Source organism: Perognathus longimembris, chromosome 6 (genome assembly GCF_023159225.1).
Source record: "Perognathus longimembris pacificus isolate PPM17 chromosome 6, ASM2315922v1, whole genome shotgun sequence".
In the NCBI taxonomy this organism is placed as follows: Eukaryota; Metazoa; Chordata; class Mammalia; order Rodentia; family Heteromyidae; genus Perognathus; species Perognathus longimembris.
In genome coordinates, this window is record NC_063166.1 from 18,633,673 (window position 1) to 18,652,470 (window position 18,798).

Sequence of the window (18,798 nt, forward strand, 5' to 3'; positions counted from 1 at the left end):
AGGACTTTATGTATACTAAGCAAAACCAAACACAGCTCTGTCTCTTGAGGCATCCCCCAGCCCTTTGTATGGAAATTTTGTTTCTGAGGTAAGGTTTCACTAACTTTGCCTCAAACATGAAATGCTCCTCTTTCCATTGCTCAAGTAGTTAGGCTTACAGGCATGCACCCACAGGTTTGACCCTCTTCCCACTCTTAAGCTAAGAAATGGACACCAATGGAATGCACCCCAAGACTCAGTGGAGCTGCACCAACAGCAACGAATGATCAGCTTAGCTGCCTCCATTCTCACCCCAGCCGCATGCACTCTCCTGTGCATGTGCTCACCACTACTTTATGCCTGGTCCTCAAGCAAGAATATACCTTGAAAATAACCCGTGCAGAAAGGGGCTGGAAGTGTGGCTTAAATGATCCAGTGTCTGCCTAATAAGCATGAGGTCCTGAGTTCAATCTCCAGTATTGGTGGGAGAGGGGTGATTGCTTGGGTACAAAAGTGTTTCAGAGTTTGAGGCTAGCCTGGGTTTCATAGTAAAAACCCTACCTCAGAAACACCAAAACCAACAACAGCAAAACAAAAGATCCAGTCAGTAGCATGGAAGTTGGGTAACTTGCCAGTGGACGCTCAGGCCCAGCCAGGCACTAAGAATCCTTGTGCCACTAGACTCAGATTCTGGGGGGAAAACAAACATCTCTAAATGGTTCCTTATTTAGCCAGAAGCTGGCCTGGTATTAATCAGTTGTTCTTCAAATGGCACTTGTTTCCGGGGGAGGGGCAGTTACTGCTGTCAGCTAGGAAGGTCTTGTTTTTAACCTGCTTTAAGTACTGAACTCTCACATAAGCATTTGTATCAAATCAAGAGTTCTACTCCAAGCCGGCACCAGTGACTTGTGCCTGTATTCCTAGCTACTCAGATGGCTGACATCTGAAGATCGAGGTTTGAAGCCAGCCCAGGCAGGAAAGTCCTTGTGAGACTCTTATCTCCAATAAACTACTCAAAAAAGCTATAAGTGGCACCGTGGCTCAAGAGGTAGAGTGCTTACCTTGAGCAAAAGAAACTCAAAGACAGAACCTAGGCCTAGAGTTCAAGCCCCAGAACCAGAAAAAAAAAAAGGGAGTTCTACTCCAAAACAACCAGAACTTGAAAACTACCTCCAAAAATCCAATGCATACAGAGGCAACTAACAAAAATCACTTACTTTGATTTTTTTTTTTTAACCTACATCACACTTTCAGTTTTTGATTGTTTGGTTTATTTGCCAGTCCTGGGGCTTGAACTCAGGGCATGAGTACTGTCCCTGGCTTCTTTTTGCTCAAGGCTAGCACTCTACCACTTGAGCCACAGTGCCACTTCTAGCTTTTTCTATATATGTGGTGCTGAGTAATTGAACCCAGGGCTTCATGTATTACCACTAGGCCATATTCCCAGCCCTAGACTTTCAATTTTTGAAGTTTTTTTTTTTTCTCCCAGATCCCATTATAAAAACCATTACACCTCTCTCCCCAGACTTGCATATCAAGAATCCCTTTTAGGGGGCTGGGGATATGGCCTAGTGGCAAGAGTGCTTGCCTCGTATACATGAGGCCCTGGGTTCGATTCCCCAGCACCACATATACAGAAAATGGCCAGAAGTGGCGCTGTGGCTCAAGTGGCAGAGTGCTAGCCTTGAGCAAGAAGAAGCCAGGAACAGTGCTCAGGCCCTGAGTCCAAGCCCCAGGACTGGCCAAAAAAAAAAAAAAAAAGAATCCCTTTTAGGAAGTAGAGGTATGGCTCAAATGAAAGCCAAATGAGAACACAAGACCCTGAATTTAAGTATCTGAACAGGCGCGCGTGCACACATGCGCACACACACAGACACACACTAGGCATAACTTTTTTCCAGTTTTGTCTCTCTGAGACTAAATGAAAGCTTGCATATTATCATATGTCTCTGTCCTTTTCCTCTGAGCTATATCCCTAACCCTCATTTTTCTCAGTTTTTTTAAAGTAGGAAGAAAGAAAAAAGAACAAAAAAATCTTGAACATGTTATCTGGCCATGAGATTGCTCTGGATAAATAAAAATTAGCTGTTGTCTTGCAGAAGACATCTACCTCACTGTATGTTTATAAAGCAGAGTCATCTTCGCTTAAGCGTGAAGGCCTACATTTGAAGTTACCAATGATTAAATATATAGATATATAATGCATACAATAAGCTTATGTCAAAGGTCAGTTCAGTGAAGTCAAGAATAAGCCATATTGGTATCCCTAATGCACTTTAAATGTAATCTAGAAATAGAAATTACCAGTGTCAGATGGCTGTAGGACTTGTTATCTAGCTTGGCATTCTTTTGATCTCTGGACATCCACTCAGAGGTTCTTGGTGTAATAAATATTGTCTCAGCATCAATAATGTAATTAAGCATAATACAGGATGGCTGGGTACTGGTGGCTCATGCTACCAGCTAATCTGAGCTACTCAAGAGGCTGAGATCTGAGGATCTCAAGCCGGCCCAGGCAGAAAAGTCCATAAGACTTCTCCACTGAAACACAAAAAAAGCCAAAAGTGGAGCTGTGACAAGTGGTAGAGCTCTAGACTAGAGCAAAAAGCCAAAAAACAGCACCTAGGCCCTGAGTTCAAGCCTCAGTACTGGCACCAAAACTAATAATACAGGATGGCTTTTCTTAAACAGAGAAAATTGCTTAAAATAGCAAGGCAAGTTTGGGAATATAGCTCACTGATAGGGTGCTAGCCTCGCATACCCAAGCCCTGGATTTGATTCCTAGGCCCACGAAGAACCACCAAACAGCTGAGGTGTAGCTCAGTGGCCAAGTGCTTACCTTGCAAGTACAACTCTTGGGTTTGATCCCCACTACTAAAAAAGACAAAAGAAACAGAGAAAAACCACCAAAGTAGCAATTCACACCTAAGCCATTGATAGAAATTTATTGTGCATGATAAATAACAATGTTTAAAAGTTTAAAGTGGTATTTGTGTGTAATGCTGTATTCCAGGAGAAGATGGGCGGCTGGCATATGAACAGTTAGACAGATTTCCTCGAGACTGTGTTAAAGTTGGAGTCCGACATGGAACTGAAGTTGCCACAGCCTTTTAATTACAAGTTAACTCTACCTAAACCACTGTCCAAGTTTCTGGCCCTTATTGTTTTGAAGGTGTTGTGGTTTTGCTGGACTGCACCTAGCACCTGAGGTGTTCTGCTGAGTTGGTCTGGAAATGTGGTTTACAGAAAGAATTCAGTCCAGTTTCACAGTACCTGTTTTCTCTTTGGCCATTAGCACAGGGCTATGTATAATTAAGTAGATTACACTGTTGATTATTGTCTGACAGTTCTTAAATCTTATTTTGTCTGAATACAAATGGAATTTGAAAATAGCCATCTTTGAACTTTTGGGGGGAAGTACTACTCTAAGCTTGAAACCATCATGTGAGATTTCAGTGAATATCATATGCTTTGCCAGGTCTTCTGGGTTGTGTTTTCAGGGTTGAGTGCCCTTGTAGCTACCTAATTTCACTTTAATTACGAAGCACAAAGAAAGTTTCTTCAAATATTGTCTGTCAAACCCAACAAGATAAACCATTGTTGAGAGTAGTTTGGCGGGGGCGGGGGCGGGGGGGGGCATATTTTACTTGTTTAAGCTCCACTACTTTTTTCTCTTATCCTTAAAAGTTCCCCAGTCATCTTAACATTGTAGTTTTTTTTTTAAGGGGAAAATAGGTAATGAAAAACTATCTTATTCAGATTGAACCTACATCTTTGAGACAGTCTATGTAGCTCAGGCTGGCCTCAAATGGACAATCCTCAGCCTTGTGAGTGCTGGAATTACAGGTGTCTACCACCATGCCAAGCTCCCAAAACAAACTGAAAGCTTATGCTTAAACTTTTTTTTTTGTCAGTGGTAGGGCTTGAACTTGAGGCCTGAGTGTTGTCCCTAAGCTCTTGTGCTCAAGGCTCGCGCTCTGCCACTTTGAGCAATTGCGCCTCTTCTGATGTTCTGGTGGTTCACTGGAGATAAGTCTCACAGATTTCCTGCCCATGCTGGCTTTAAACCATGATCCTCAGATCTCAGCCTCCTGAGTAGCTAGGATTATAGGAGTGTGCCACCAGTGCCCAGCTTTTTGCTTAAACTTTTAAAAAATAATTAACAAAAGCCATTTTTTATGATACTCTTACTATATAGGTACTTTGCTGCTAAGACAAATCAAAACCAAAAGCCATGTGATAGTCTTGAAATAGAAATGGAAGTTGGAGGACTCTTAATGGGATGGAGGGTCATGGAAAAGTGGTCTCTTGCTTCTGTATAAATGGCCAGGAGACGGAGGAGAAGGATGCTCTGTGGGATGGAAACTGGCCTCAGAGAAACCTTCCTACTGCAGTTGAGATTCTCTGGCCATAGTAAAATCAGCAGCTCCCATTTATTGCTTCGGTAGCAGGGTAGCACAGCCATTCAAGAAACTGAAAGACCATTCAGTAGCTCTTCCTAAGTAACATTTCTTCCTCTAAAAGATATTCAAGATGGGATATGCCAAGGTATCAAAAACAATATGTACAAGTGTAAACTGTGGAATATGAAGTGTATGCAATGTGTTTGTATAAAATCTCTTAGATGTTATTTTCAGTATTTACATTTTAGCAAGACTTTTGAAAAAGGATTGATTTCATTTTAAAGTGAAAATTGTTTGCCAGGCATCTGGCAAAAAAAAATAGTTCTTTCAACTGTGAAGTTATAATGTACAGATTTGTAAATTTATAAATATTATATATATGCATATATCCCTCACTTTAAAGGAACATTGTACAGTCTATAGTTAGTATTGTTGTTAACAGTTGGTTAAATGATTGGAGTGCTTTTTTATAGAAAGTCAAATCACAGATATTATTACATGGTTTTGTTTCTGGGTTTTTCATTGTTTTGAATATTGCATGAGTAATTAATTTCATTATCTTTTGTACCTTATTTTGCTTTGGGTTGAGGGTGCTTTTAGTTTTGTGACATTTGTATTCATCATTCTTCCAATCATGAAGTTAAAATAAAAATTATTTTTAATTACTAGTCTCATGCAGTTTGATGTATCTTTCACACACGTCCTTTTTGAGTTTACTTACACAACATGCCCCACCTGAGTTTATCTTGAAATCCTTCCATCTATAAATGGAGATATACTAAATTGATAAAAAGAGGAAGAGGACAAGGAAGTACCACCTAGAAGAAGGTATGGCTCAAGTGATAAGAGTACCAAAGGCCCCCCCCCACAAAAAAACAAACAAACAATAAAAACCAGCTCAGTACTTTTTGGGAGTCAAAAAATCCCCTACATAAAATCCCCTACATAGGCAAACATGTGGAGACAGGAGTGAGTCTGGTGTGTGTTACAGAAAGCAAGTTTGAGATAAGGTTTAGGAATTTAGGCCGATGCTGTTTGCTCTGGGCTTGTATTATTACATTCTAGTGTTGCCAAGCAATCACTTCCAGAATTCTCTATTGTGAGCTCCTGTCATAGATTCAGGCCTTTCTGCACTATGAGTAGGAACCAGCCTTTCAGGCAAATTTGGACTGAGATGAATAATTGTTTTGGAGGGCTGTATCAGCGCTGCCGAAACTTCTGGAATTTCATTGTTAAGAAATGTACTGGGAAGGAGGAGGAGGAATATGTTTTTGCAGCTGATGGCATTTTTCACAAAGAAAAAATTGAAGTACTTGGCGGTATATTAAAGAATCATGCTCTACCCATTAAAGAAAGAGCTAAAGCTGCTCAGAAAATTGGACTATTGGCATTCACAGGTATCATTATGCTAAAATAGCTGTTCCATAATCTTTGTGTTAAAATATTGAACTTGATTGGCTCTAATAACATTTCCTTTGATTTACTAGCTTGTATTTGTAACTACTAGAGATATTATTTTAAAAATATACCCATCAAATAAATTCTAATCAGAATGTTCCTCATTTTTATTATACATATTTGCCTATCAGAGTTTTCATTTGACAGGAACAGTGGCACAGTTCCAGCAATTTGGGAGGCCACGGTGGAAGGACTGCTTGAGCCCAGGAGTTCAAAGCTAGCCTAAGCAAGATAGGGAAATAATAGCTCAAAGAAGTTAACACTTTTATTAAAGTAAAAATCAGAGTCTGTAATTGGAGTTGATATAATTCTAACATAGTGATATAACTCCCCTGCAGAATAAGTGTACCTGCTATTTTACTTGTGTGTGCACTGGGGCACTGGAGCTTGAACTCAGGACCTTACCACCACTCCCACTCAGCTTTTTTGCTAACAGCTGGTATTCTGCCATTTGAACAACCAACCCTTCCAGCCCAGCTTTTCTTTTTTCTCTTTCTGGTTAACTGGAGATGGCACTTCAAAGGCTTATGCCAGGCCAGCTTCAAACTGCCACATCTCAGTGCCTTGAATTCAGTGTTACATGCTTTCAATGAGCCATGCCTCTGCTTCTGGCTTTCTGGTTCACTGGAGAAAAGTGTCTCCGAATTTTATCAGCCAGGGCTAGCTTTGAACCATGATCTTCATATCTCAGCCTCCTGAATTGCTTAGAATTACAGGCATGAGCCACTGGTGCCCAGCCTAAATAAAGAACAGGGGACTGATGGTACAAGTTAGAAAATCACATGGAAGATCAAAACTGAAGTGATTAGTCATCTATTCTTCTTCAAGTACTCTTTACCCAGGGCCTTCTTGGCCAGTACCTTGCTGTAGTCCCAGACTGAACTAGGATATGAGGCTCAGATATATGGTGAAAGTAGAATCTAGGACTAGGCTGAGTCAGTAGCCAAAAGAAGAAAAATCTTGGAAGGTTATGTTGGTCTGAGATCTGTGAAAGAAATGGAGTGAGAAACGTCTGAGAACAGAATAGCCACAAACAAGTTATGAAAACCTGGCTCCTGGCTTTGCCATTTTCCTTTTTTTCTTTGTTTCAATGCTCTGGTAGCCATGTTTTTTTGTTGTTGCTGTATCATGAGGAAGCCCTTAGTGAACGTAGCCCGGTTTCACCTGGAAATATTTGTTTCTCCATGCTTGGTTAAGGGAACCAGGAGTGCCAGTGGCTCATGCCTGTAATCCTAGCTACTCAGAAGGCAAAAATCTGAGGATCAAGGTTTGAAGCTAGCCTGGGTAGGAAAAGTCCATGAGATTCTTACCTGCAATTAACCACCAAAAGGTTGGAAGTATAGCTATGGCGCAAGTGGCAGAGTGCCAGCCTTGAATGAGAAAATTTAAGGGACAGAACCCAGGCCCGGAGTTCAAGCCCTAGTACTAGTGTAAAAAATAAATAAAAGAACCAGGAAGGAACCTAAGGCAGTAACCTTCCCACACTTATCACATTACTCCTTACTTATATGTTTCGTCTTTACAGCATGTGGAAAGGAAAATTCAGAGGATCCAAACTATCACATATGACAAAAAGAGGAACATAGAGTCTGGGGATATATATAGGGTGGCCATGGGTTCAATGCCTAGCAACATCTAAAAATATGTGAAAACATAGAAGACTCCAAAATATTACTACTAGATACAGCAAGTCATTCTGGCAATGCAAATGCCTGTTTTACAGGAGGACCAACTGCTGGGAAATTTGCAGCTGAATACATGAAAGAAGTCGCTTCCTTGTTGCAAAACCAAGACATTGCACCAAATGTACAGATTCTGTTGCTCCAGAGTGTAGCAAGCTGGTGCTACTTAGACCCTGTCAGCCAGAAAAGAGCCCAACACCTGCAGTTTGTTCCTATTCTTGTTACCTTTTTTGAAGCCAGATTTGAGTCAACTATCAAAAGCGAACTAGACAGCCAACTCCACGTTCGATTTTGGACTTGTTATGTCCTTTCTGTCATGACATGTAACAACTTATCTCTCATGAAGGAGCTCAGAGAGTGCGCTAATCTAAAATATCATTTACAAATGTTGGCTTCCGAGAATTGGTCTGGATGGCCTGAGAATTTTGCAGAAGTGTTGTATTTCCTAATTGGTTTTCACAGGAATTAATTCTTTAGATCCATTTATGTGACCCAGCTCTCCCTATCACTGTATTACCCTGGAAACAGACAATAATAAAATCAATCAATGTATTTTTTTTCCTGTGTCATCTTTTGGAGTTAAAAGAGCTCTATCATTTTCATGCCATTAGTGAGCTGCAATAACAAAACTTCTGAAAAGCAATGCTGTTTAAGATGACCTCCTATCTATGCCCTTTGAACTTGTTCAAGGGTATAATACCCTCAGAGAGTGAAGTAGGTCAAGCTTGTGATCCTGGCTTGGGAGACTGAGGGAAGAGAATCATGATTTCAAAGCCAGCTTGGGCAACACAGCAGGAACCAAACTATATAAAGCAAACGGCTGCAGATTAGATATAATGGGAAATACAGATATAAAACTGTTGAGCTGGAATACTATTTTTTGCCTGTTAGTCTATCAAATCCTGTTTATCTCACCTATCTACCATCAAATCATAAAACTCTATTTGAAGCAGATTAAGTACATGCACTTCATTACTGATTCCTCACTTATGCTAGGCAAGTGCTCTTTCCACTATGCCATATTCCCAGCCCTGATTCCTCACTTATGTATGGGAAGGTCACGATGAAACTTCTATGTATAATATACACGAACTCAGGAATAAGAAAAAGCAGCCAGCGTTGGTGGCTCACACCTGTAATCCTAGCTACTCGGGAAGGTGAGATCTGAGGAGCTCTGATAGAAAAGTCCCCATGAGACTCTTAACTCCAATAAACTACTCAAAAAAACCTGAAGTGGTACTGTGGCTCAAGTAGTAGAGTGCTACAGCCTTGAGCACAAAAAGGTTCATGGACAGCGCCTAGGCCAAGTTCAAGCCCCAGGACCAGCAAAAAACAAAACAAAACAAAAAAACCCTAGACAGTGTTCTCATCTCATTATACCACATTCTTCTTCTTTAGCAATGTAGTTTTGAAAGTTTAAAAGTACTACTTAAAAATTAAGTTCAGAGGGCTGGGAATATAGCTTAGTGGTAGAGTGCTAGTGTAGCATGCACAAGCCCTGGATTCGATTTCTCAGTACCACACAAGTGGCACTGTGGCTTAAATGGTGGAGTGTTAGCCTTGAGCAAAAAGCAGCTCAGGGACAGTGCCAAGGCCCGGAGTCCAAGGTCCAGGACTGGCAAAAAAAAAAAAAAAAAAAGGTCAGAATCTTGAACTCCCATTTCCTACATGGGATGCAAGGAAAATCTATCTCTTTATTTCTCTCCCTACTTTTACAGTTATACTAAAATCCTTGCTAAAACTTAAATATTAAGTTCACAAAGTAGAAATTTATTGAAGATGCCCTGACTACATAATTGTTAGACATAATAGATGGCTGAGCACAGGGGGGCCATGCCTATAATCCTGTGCACAAGTTTGAAAAGTGATAGTACTTCCAGTGAGCCTGAGGTACAAGCAGGTTTGGGAGTTAAAAAACCTCAGCCTTGAGCTGGGCAGAAAGAAGCCAGGGACAGTGCTCAGGCCCTGAGTTCAAGCCCCAGAACTGGCAAAAACAAAACAAAACAAAAACCCCTCAACCAACTCTCAATCTGTACAAGGATCAGTTCATTTTCCCTGTTTACTCCAAGGCAGACAAGAGGAAAAAAAAAAAAGCAATGTATCAGCCTAGAAATATACATTTTCTATAAAGACCCTTTGTATTCATTCTTCCAAGACATATGTATAATAAGCAATAAGGAAATGAAGTTTATTTAATCATATAAACAAGTCATTTCTGACAACTGAGAAAAGGAAAATGCTATTTACATAAAACAACATCAATTAAAAATACATACTATTTGTATTTTAATACAGTAGTAGTGTCCCAGGATCCAAATGAGGAAATTTGATGGTAGCATTTGCATTATGTAGTTCTATACTCTGTTACAAAGAACAAGAGCGGAAGAAAACCTTGGCAGTACATATCAAGAGTCAAATATTAATGAATTTCATATACATGGCTTTGCATCCGTAGAGGAAGATACAGTTTCTTCAACACCTGTACCAGCTTCTGAGTTCTCCACTTCAGAATCCTCAACAGTTTCCTCTTCAGAGTCAAACTCCTGACTATCCGGTGATTCAAAGCTCTCTAGAGGTTCATTACTCAGCCTCTTTTAAAGAATAAACCAAAGTCATTTATTATTTATTAAAACTGAACCCCATTATCAGTATGCTGATACAGCTGACCCTCAATACTGCAATGGACTGTTTTTCTCCTGCCTCTCAAAATCACTTTTATTTATTTATTTTTGCCAGTACTGGGACTTGACTGAACTCAGCCTGGGCTCTGTCCCTGTGCTTCTCTGTGTTTAAGGCTAGCAGCTCTACCCCTTGAGCCACAGCACCACTTCTGGCTTTTCCTGTTCATGTGGTAGTGAGGAATTGAACCCAGAGTTTCAAGCATGCTAAGCAAGCACTCTACCACTAAGGCTACATTCCCAGCCCTCAAATTCACTTTTAAACAGTAAGTTATATCAAAGTCTCCATCATGCTAGATTATACCAGTCAAATCAATGCTTAATAATTTGGCAATTTTTTAAAGTATAGAACTGATTTCAAAGCACAACTGGTCCTTCTCTAGAAAACTGAAATGAAGAAATGAATGTTCTTAATTTTTTTCATTTATTTTTTAATATATGACACTGGGACTCAAATTTGATACGTGGCGCTTTGCTCACTGGCTGGTACTCTACCAACTGAGCCATACCTCCAACCTCTATTATTATTATCTTTAAGTAGTTGTACAAAGGTGTTGCCATTTAACAAAGCAATTTATGAATACATCTTGAACAATGTCACTCCTGTCAACATTCTTCTCACTCATCCCTCTCCCACCCACTACCTTCCTTTACTCCTTAATTTTGTAGGATATACATTGGATTCGTGTTCACATTTTCATCAGCCACAGAACAATACTTCTTAGGCACTTAGGAGAGTTACTACAGTACTTTAGATTAAAACTTAAAACAGTTCTGTTACAACTTTAAAATATAGGCTGTAGTTTCAATACAGAAGCTTTGATTTAAAAACTTCCCATCAGTTTTCTTTTCCAACATAAGCTTTAAGGCCTGTTTTAGTCAATCCTGGTAAAATCATAGTCATCAGGCTAATTTTTACAAACACATTAACTACTTCCAAGTTTGGTAGGGTGTTTTTTCCTTTCAGTTGTGGGGCTTGAACTCAGGGCTTGGGCACTGTCCCTGAGCTCTTTTGCTTAATGCTAGAACTCTACCACTTTGAGCCATAGCACCACTTTGTTTCTGAATGACTAATTGGAGATAAGAGTCTCATGAGGACATTTCTGGCTGGGCTAGCTTCGAACTGTGGTCCTCAGATCTGAGCCTCCTGTGTAGCTAGGATTATAGGCATGAGCCACTGGCCAGTGCCCAGCCCAATTTTAGCTACATATAAGCTACTTCCAATTTTTAAAAGTCAGATAACATTGCCAAATTCAATTAGAGTGCCAATGAACAACTTTATGACAGTTATGTCACACACTATAAAATATAATAATTTTCCTTAGCTTTTTCAAATGTAGGCATTGTCACTCCCATTTTCTGGATAAGGAAAATGAAACCAACTCTATTCAAGAGCAAAGACTCAAATCTAGAAAATCTGATTACAGAGAAAACAGCTACTAGATCACAGTACTGCTTCAGTTTTATAGGAAAACAAATGCTTCTGAATTAGGTGAAGATGAGATGACTTACCTCTATTACCTCTGCCATATACTGTACGTGTTCTGCTACTTCCGCCAATTCCTTATTTTCCTTTTTTAGGCGGGCAATTTCATTGTCCTTTAGTTCAATTTCTTTATGAAGCTATGAAATACAAATAAAATTCAGTATTTCATAGATTTGCTATGCTTTAAATCAAATTATATGCCTCCAAGTGCATAATTGACAGACACATGTTGCATAAAGTTAGCTATCAACATAATAGGATTTATTTTGTACGGTAATTTGGTTACAATTGCCCTTCTTGTCAGACCTTTCTTAGTCTAACACCAAAGCTAGTTTATTGGTCTAACTATCCTATTAATGCAGCAGAAGTACAATACTAGAATTTCTTTAAATTATACAAAAATTAATATTTAGTACATACTTTCTCATTTTCCTTAAGTGCTTCATGGAGAGCTTTCCTCCGTTTTTCTGCCACTTCCTTCCAATATTGAGAGGATGGGTTTTCTGAAATAAAGTTTACATTAATCTTTAAAAATTACTATAACCCTGGATGATGGCATACGTGCCTTTAATCCCAGCATTTCAGGGGGCTGAGGCAGGAAAAATGATAATTCAAGTCCAACTCAGGCACAGCAAGATTGTCTCAACAACAACAACAACAACAACAACAAAGGCAAGGCACCTGTGACTAATGCCTGTAAGCCTAGCTTCCAGACTCTTATCTCCAAATAACTAGCAAGAAGCCAGCAGCACTAGCCTTGAGTGAAAACACTAAGGGACCAGCTCTTAGGCTCTGAGTTCAAGTCCCAGCACTGACACAAAGGAAAAACAAAAAACTGCAGAGATCAGGGCTGGAGTTATGGCTCATCAGTAATACTGCCTGTCTAGCAAGCCCAAGACCCAGAATTCAAACCCATAAATACATGAAAGTACAGTATCTCATAGTATTCTGAAACTAAGAGGCTGGGGAAGGAATCATATAGTATTGACAAATAACATTTATGTTATTTAATTATAACACAATTTAAAATTGGCTATTTTTTCATACCTTTAATCATAAGGTCATATGCTTCTTGAGTGACTCCTTCAAGATTTGTATTTTCAGATTCTGGGACTGTATCATTTCTAAAGCTGGAAGTCTTAGGTGTTAACTGGTCATTCCAGTGTTTCTTTTTAGATAAGTCTTTAGGCAACTGTAATGGAAACATTCATTTACTTTGATTGAATGAACAAAACAAAAACTAGGTAATTGTCATATATCAAAATAGATTTTTTCAAAAGTATACCCAATAAATGTAGTGATGGTTTAGAAATGTTATTTGGAACAGCTATTTTGGAATCAATTTGGTATAAAGCCCAGATGAAATTATTTTTACTGTGCTTAAATGTCACATTTAAATTCAGTACTAGGAAAAGAGAGTATTCCCAATATGCTCACCCATGATTTCTTCATTTATATATAGGGTTAAAACAACTATCTATTCTCAAAAGGCCAAACATTACTCTTTTATTACATCATTCTAGTACTATAAAAGGTATCATTATCAGTTCTGAACTTCCAAAATTGAAAAATTAAAACTCCCCAAAATGAAAACACACACATACAAACTCTCTCTTCTTTGGGAAAGATATATTGTTATATTATTTCCACAGTTCAACACCTTAAAATGTTTCAGATTAAAAGAATCTTGGGAATGTTTTTAATGTAGAGACAGTATTGCCTGTAACCTCCCCCCGCCCCCCTCCCGGGCCCTGTAACTAATACCTCATTTTCTCTTCCAACAAGAGGTCCAGCTGCAGATGGCTGAATCATCTTCAGTGTTCTTCTTGGGAAGGGACTATTCTAAAAGTCAAGATAATTCATTACCTGGTTATTAAGCTTCTGTGGTTTTTAGTTACTAAATCTCTATTTAGTTCGACTCAGTAGTACTGCAATTAGGGGGGGAAAAATCAGTAAGAACACTAACGGGGGGCTGGGGATATGGCCTAGTGGCAAGAGAGCTTGCTTCGTACATGAGGCCCTGGGTTCGATTCCCCAGCACCACATATACAAAAAACGGCCAGAAGTGGCGCTGTGGCTCAAGTGGCAGAGTGCTAGCCTTGAGCAAAAGGAAGCCAGGGACAGTGCTCAGGCCCTGAGACCAAGGCCCAGGACTGGCCAAAAAAAAAAAAACAACAACAAAGAACACTAACGGGCCTGCAATGTAATTTTATAATGCTAATCTGAATAAGATACTAGTTTAATCAACTACTCACAAATTTATATCCTAAGAGTACAATGGAATTTGAAGAAATTCTAAAGAATGTTTATTACCCAAACTAGACACAAATCACTCATTTCAATGTGTACTATAAGCATTTTGTCAGCTTATTAATTAATTAAAATACACAATTTCAACTTCTATGTTCTTACTGTCTCAACTATATGTGTCAAAACTCCAGCAAAAGAACCTAAAAAAGTACTTTCCACACAAACTAGAAACTTACACTCTACTTTTATAAAAGGAAACATTTATGGTATAATCTCATAAAAAGTTAACCGGGTGGGGTCTATTTATTTATAACCAAGTATTTCTTCCTAAAGGATTCAGCTCAGACCACCTGTAAGTAGTGAATACCCCAAACACATTGATTTGTAGTCACAAAAGAAATATATTTTTAAGAACATACTGCACATAAAACCAAGCACATTTTTAACAGATAACCAACCCACCTCAACCATTATTACCTGACTGTAGAAGCAGATTTGCTTCAAGCCTATTCACTAGAAGATTGCTAAAAATGACAGTGGTTAAGGCATATTAAAATATTTGAAAATGCCCAAGCTATTGTTTTGGAAGAAATATTGCCTTCCTTATAATATGTAAGTAGCCTCTGTATATTTCCTGATTTGAAAGCTCTATTTTTGCAAAAAAATCATTAGTTTGACTGCCACCATGGGATAGCAAACAATGGTGAATACTCAAACAAGGTTAGCAAGAACATGATACCATACCAGCGTGAGAAAGTTACTGATTCCACATGATACTTGACATGACAAAGTTCACCTTTCCCACGGTAAAGTTTCTAACTGCTGATTATTATCTTACTATTCAACTAAAGGACAAATGTCAACTACTGTGAAAACAAATATTACAACAACATTCCAGATATAATTTATAGATTTGTCTCCAGACAAATTGAAGAAAATGTAATTTTGGAGCCTTAGTATAGGAGATGCTTATTTATTTAAATGCTTGATGTTAGTTACAGCAAAAAAAAAAAAAATCCAGGAGGTAACAAACAGTACAAGAAATTTATCCAATGCCTAATGTATGAAAATGTATCCTCTCTGTACATCAGTTTGACAATAAAAATTTAAAAAAAAATCCAGGTAAGATAGTCATTAAAAACAATCCCAAGATTAAACTTTTATACATCTAAACTTTACATAATACAGCACAAGGAAGGCAATATTAGCTACCCTATTATTTTCTGCATATAGATTATGCATTGGAATAGACTTCTAGTTTCATTTGCATATTTTTGTGTCTTAATCTTTTTTTTTTTTTTTTTTTTTTTTTTTTGCCAGTCCTGGGCCTTGGACTCAGGGCCTGAGCACTGTCCCTGGCTTCTTCCCGCTCAAGGCTAGCACTCTGCCACTTGAGCCACAGCGCCACTTCTGGCCATTTTCTGTATATGTGGTGCTGGGGAATTGAACCGAGGGCTTCATGTATGGGAGGCAAGCTCTCTTACCACTAGGCCGTATCCCCAGCCCCTGTGTCTTAATCTTTTTTAGAAAACAAATTGATATTCTGTGAAATTCCTCTTACCAAAATATATAGAAACATTCTTACAAATATATATATATGCATATATATAATTGGCAAGGAACCCATAAAACCTGATCCAGCTATGCTAATTTCACTTAGTTTACAAATGAATCTTGATATCTTAATTAATAACCCTCTCTCAAACAGAATACAGGTTCCTTTATATCTGAGATGATCTAGAGTAGCTAGTAAACATTAGACAGTCTTTATTTTTTTTTTTTTTAGCTCTTTTGAGGCAGAGTCTCATCTTACTATATAGCCCAGGCTGCCAGGCTGGTCTTGAACTCATGATCCTGCTGCACTGGCCTCCCAAGTAATGGGATTATAGGTGTATATCACAAATGCCCACCCACAAAGGATTTTTAGTACCATCATTTCATGAAATGTAAAAGTGAAAACAAAGCAGCAATCCTGTTTATGGAATACCCTATAATAACTACTTTAAAAACTATTAGAACTAGTAAAATTAGTAAGATTACTGGACACAAATCAAGATTTAAAAATTAGCTGTGTTTTGATATGACACCAATAAGCAAACCGAGAATGAAAATTAGAGAAACAATTCCATTTACAACAGCATGGGAGGAAAAAAGGAAAGAATTAATTTAAGGCTCACAGAAATTACAGCCAGGTTAAATTTTCCTAAAATATGTCAAAAATACTTTCAGGGGTTTAGGGCTAACCTGGAAACACAGGAAGGACCTCTCTCTTAAAAATAAAAACTATTTTAAAGAAAATAAAAAACTTGGGCTGGGGATATGGCCTAGTGGCAAGAGTGCTTGCCTCGTATACATGAGGCCCTGGGTTCAATTCCCCAGCACCACATATACAGAAAATGGCCAGAAGTGGCGCTGTGGCTCAAGTGGTAGATTGCTAGCCTTGAGCAAAAAGAAGCCAGGGACAGTGCTCAGGCCCTGAGTCCAAGCCCCAGGACTGGCCAAAAAAAAAGAAAAAGAAAAAGAAAAGAAAAGAAAAAACTTTTAACCACATGCTTGCTACAACATATTAACAGGACTATATCACATACCTTTACATTCTCCTCGATCTCCTCTTGTTTCTGCTTCATATTGGGATTCATTATACAGCTAGAGAAGCATAAAAGATTAGTAAGAAAAAACATGGTTTGCACCAAAAGGTAGACTCTAGATTTTTTTTTAAATTACAGTATTTAGAGTCATAAACCGGATACTACGATATAGTAGCAGTATCAAGATAGTGTCTTGGATTAAATAGAAAAGGAGCTGAGAACTGGGCACCAGAGGGAAAAGTACAGCTATTTGGATGTACTCCAATGCATTATAAAGAACAGCAGTCTTCCAGGAATGGATGTACATAACAGTAATCCTAGCACTTGGGAGGCAGAGGCAGAAGGATTTCAAGTTGGAGGATAGCCTGGACTAAATAGCAATTTCAAAGCCCTGTCTCAAAAAGCTAGAATGTAGCTCAGTGGTACAACACTAGGCTAGTATATACAAGACCCTAGTTTCAATCCTCAGCACTACAAACAAACAACATCGTAACTTGGTTGTTTCAATGAACTATAAAGTTGTATAGTTGGAAAGTTGCATAACGTTGTAAAGTTGGAAGTGGCACTAACAGTGTTTATAGTATTCAGTCAGCTGAGAATAGGCACTTTTTGTGTGTGTGATGGGGCCTGAACTGAGGGCACTGGGTGTGGTCCCTGAGCTTTTGTGCTCAAGGCTGGTGCTCTACCTCTTCAGCTACAGTTCCACTTCTGGCTTGGGGGGGGAGGGGGTAAGTCAAATCTCACTGACTTTTTGTCCAGGTTGGCTTTCAACAGCAATCCTCAGATCTCAGTTTCCTGAGTAGCTGGAGATCTCAGATGTGAGCCACCAACATCCTGCTTAGGCACTGATTTTTATAGGGAATGTTTAACCACCAAAGTAACATGAAAGGACTAATAAGGGGGTAGAAGGTAAGGAGGTATGTAGGAGAAGGTAAGGAGAGTAAGTTAATCAAGCTACACTCAAAAGTGAACACTAGTGACCCTCTCTAATCATTCTGATTGTTTTGCTTTTACTCTGTGCAGGTGTTTTCAAACTATGACCCACATTTTAGCACAGTGCCCAAATGCATGCGCGTGTACACAAACAGGTACACACGTATGCAACAAAGTCTTAAGAAGCAGAACTTGACAAGTGGCGTACCGTTACTTTCTATTCTATTTCACCAGAATCCACAAAAAGGAGACTTGGCAGTGTTTCCAAAGTACAGGTCGTGGCCTACGCTATGAAATTATTGGGACAGGAACGACATTTCTTGGAAAGCTGTAACTAATCAGAATGCAACTGAAAGATGAGAAAATACTGTAAAGACTTTTTTTTTAAGTGTATGTATGTGTATCACTGATTTAAGTTTAACCCTTCACGTTTACCTCACTGCCAGCAACTGTGCAGCCTCATTGCTTTTTTTTATCTTCTGGTTCTTCTAACCACTAGAAATAAAGCCCGACCTGCCATCATTATAATAGGAGACGTGACCTGGTCTGAGGAGGTAAATTTGCAGACCTCTGCGGATCTGGAGGTTTCGCCTCAACCCCACCGCCCGGAAGTCCGTGCCGAGCGCCCCTCGGACCCGCGGGACGTCCCCCACCCGAGCAGCGCCCAGCCCACTAACGGGCAGCGGGCGCCAAGGGACGGCGTGCGCCACGCGACGTCGCCCACCTCGCGACGTCGACAACCAGCCAATGGGAAGCGCGAACGCCAGAGCGCGCCAAAACCGACCCGCCGACCCGATCCTGTCTCGTTCTCTTCTCCGCCCAAGTGCTCCTAACTGCTCCGTAGGCCTCCTCGCCTTTACTCCGGCCAGACACCCCTACCCCGAGGCTGTCGGAACGTGGGTCCCGCTCCTGACTGGCAGGAGGGACAGCGGGCTACGAAGGACCCATACACCCGGAGATTCTGGAGACCCCACTTCCTGTCACCCTCTCTACTTACTGGGTGGAAAGGTCGGCTTCGGAGAGAACGCAGGTAGCTGTGGCGGCGGCCCCTTGTACGGGACTCTCGGGCGACCTATGTTGGCCTCCGCAGCTTCTGGAGCGCGTCCAGGGCGAAAGCGACCCGCCCGCTCCAAGGTGACCACGTGACCTGGTGACGCACTGACGGGGCGGGGCCACCGGACTCCCGCGATTTACCTCCGCCCACTTCCACCACGCCCCCTCCTTGCGCCTGCGCAGTCGGCGTTAGCGCGTTCGGTCCCTGGCCCGGGACACCTAGAGGTTGGGCCGGCTGTTAGGTCTGTGTCCTCTGACCTAATCCTCCGGTCCTGCTTTCTGAACCTC

The 18,798-nt window shown here is 40.0% G+C and overlaps 3 protein-coding genes across 7 annotated transcripts in view; 2 read left to right on the forward strand and 1 right to left on the reverse strand.

The window, feature by feature from the left end:
• Ripor2 (RHO family interacting cell polarization regulator 2) overlaps positions 1-3,849 on the forward strand; it is a 177,879-nt gene extending 174,030 nt beyond the window's left edge. For all 5 annotated transcript variants that reach the window (XM_048348366.1, XM_048348370.1, XM_048348365.1 and 2 more), the window contains one exon: positions 2,993-3,849. In XM_048348366.1, coding sequence (XP_048204323.1) covers positions 2,993-3,093 — 101 coding nt within the window. In that variant the 3' untranslated portion in view covers positions 3,094-3,849. The remainder of the gene's footprint in view (positions 1-2,992) is intronic.
• Positions 3,850-5,366: 1,517 nt separating this feature from the next.
• Positions 5,367-8,134, forward strand: Armh2 (armadillo like helical domain containing 2). The gene is made up of 2 exons (XM_048347368.1): positions 5,367-5,779; positions 7,564-8,134. The coding sequence occupies exons 1-2, from the start codon at positions 5,518-5,520 to the stop codon at positions 7,989-7,991; spliced, it is 690 nt and encodes a 229-aa protein (XP_048203325.1). The 5' UTR covers positions 5,367-5,517; the 3' UTR covers positions 7,992-8,134.
• A 1,550-nt stretch (positions 8,135-9,684) lies between these two features.
• Positions 9,685-18,599, reverse strand: Gmnn (geminin DNA replication inhibitor). The gene is made up of 7 exons (XM_048348373.1): positions 18,455-18,599; positions 16,525-16,582; positions 13,451-13,528; positions 12,734-12,878; positions 12,107-12,189; positions 11,713-11,823; positions 9,685-10,113 (listed from the first exon to the last, which is right to left on the reverse strand). Exons 2-7 carry the CDS (start codon positions 16,573-16,575, stop codon positions 9,952-9,954), a joined length of 630 nt encoding a protein of 209 aa, XP_048204330.1. The 5' UTR covers positions 16,576-16,582; positions 18,455-18,599; the 3' UTR covers positions 9,685-9,951.
• Positions 18,600-18,798: the final 199 nt, after the last annotated feature.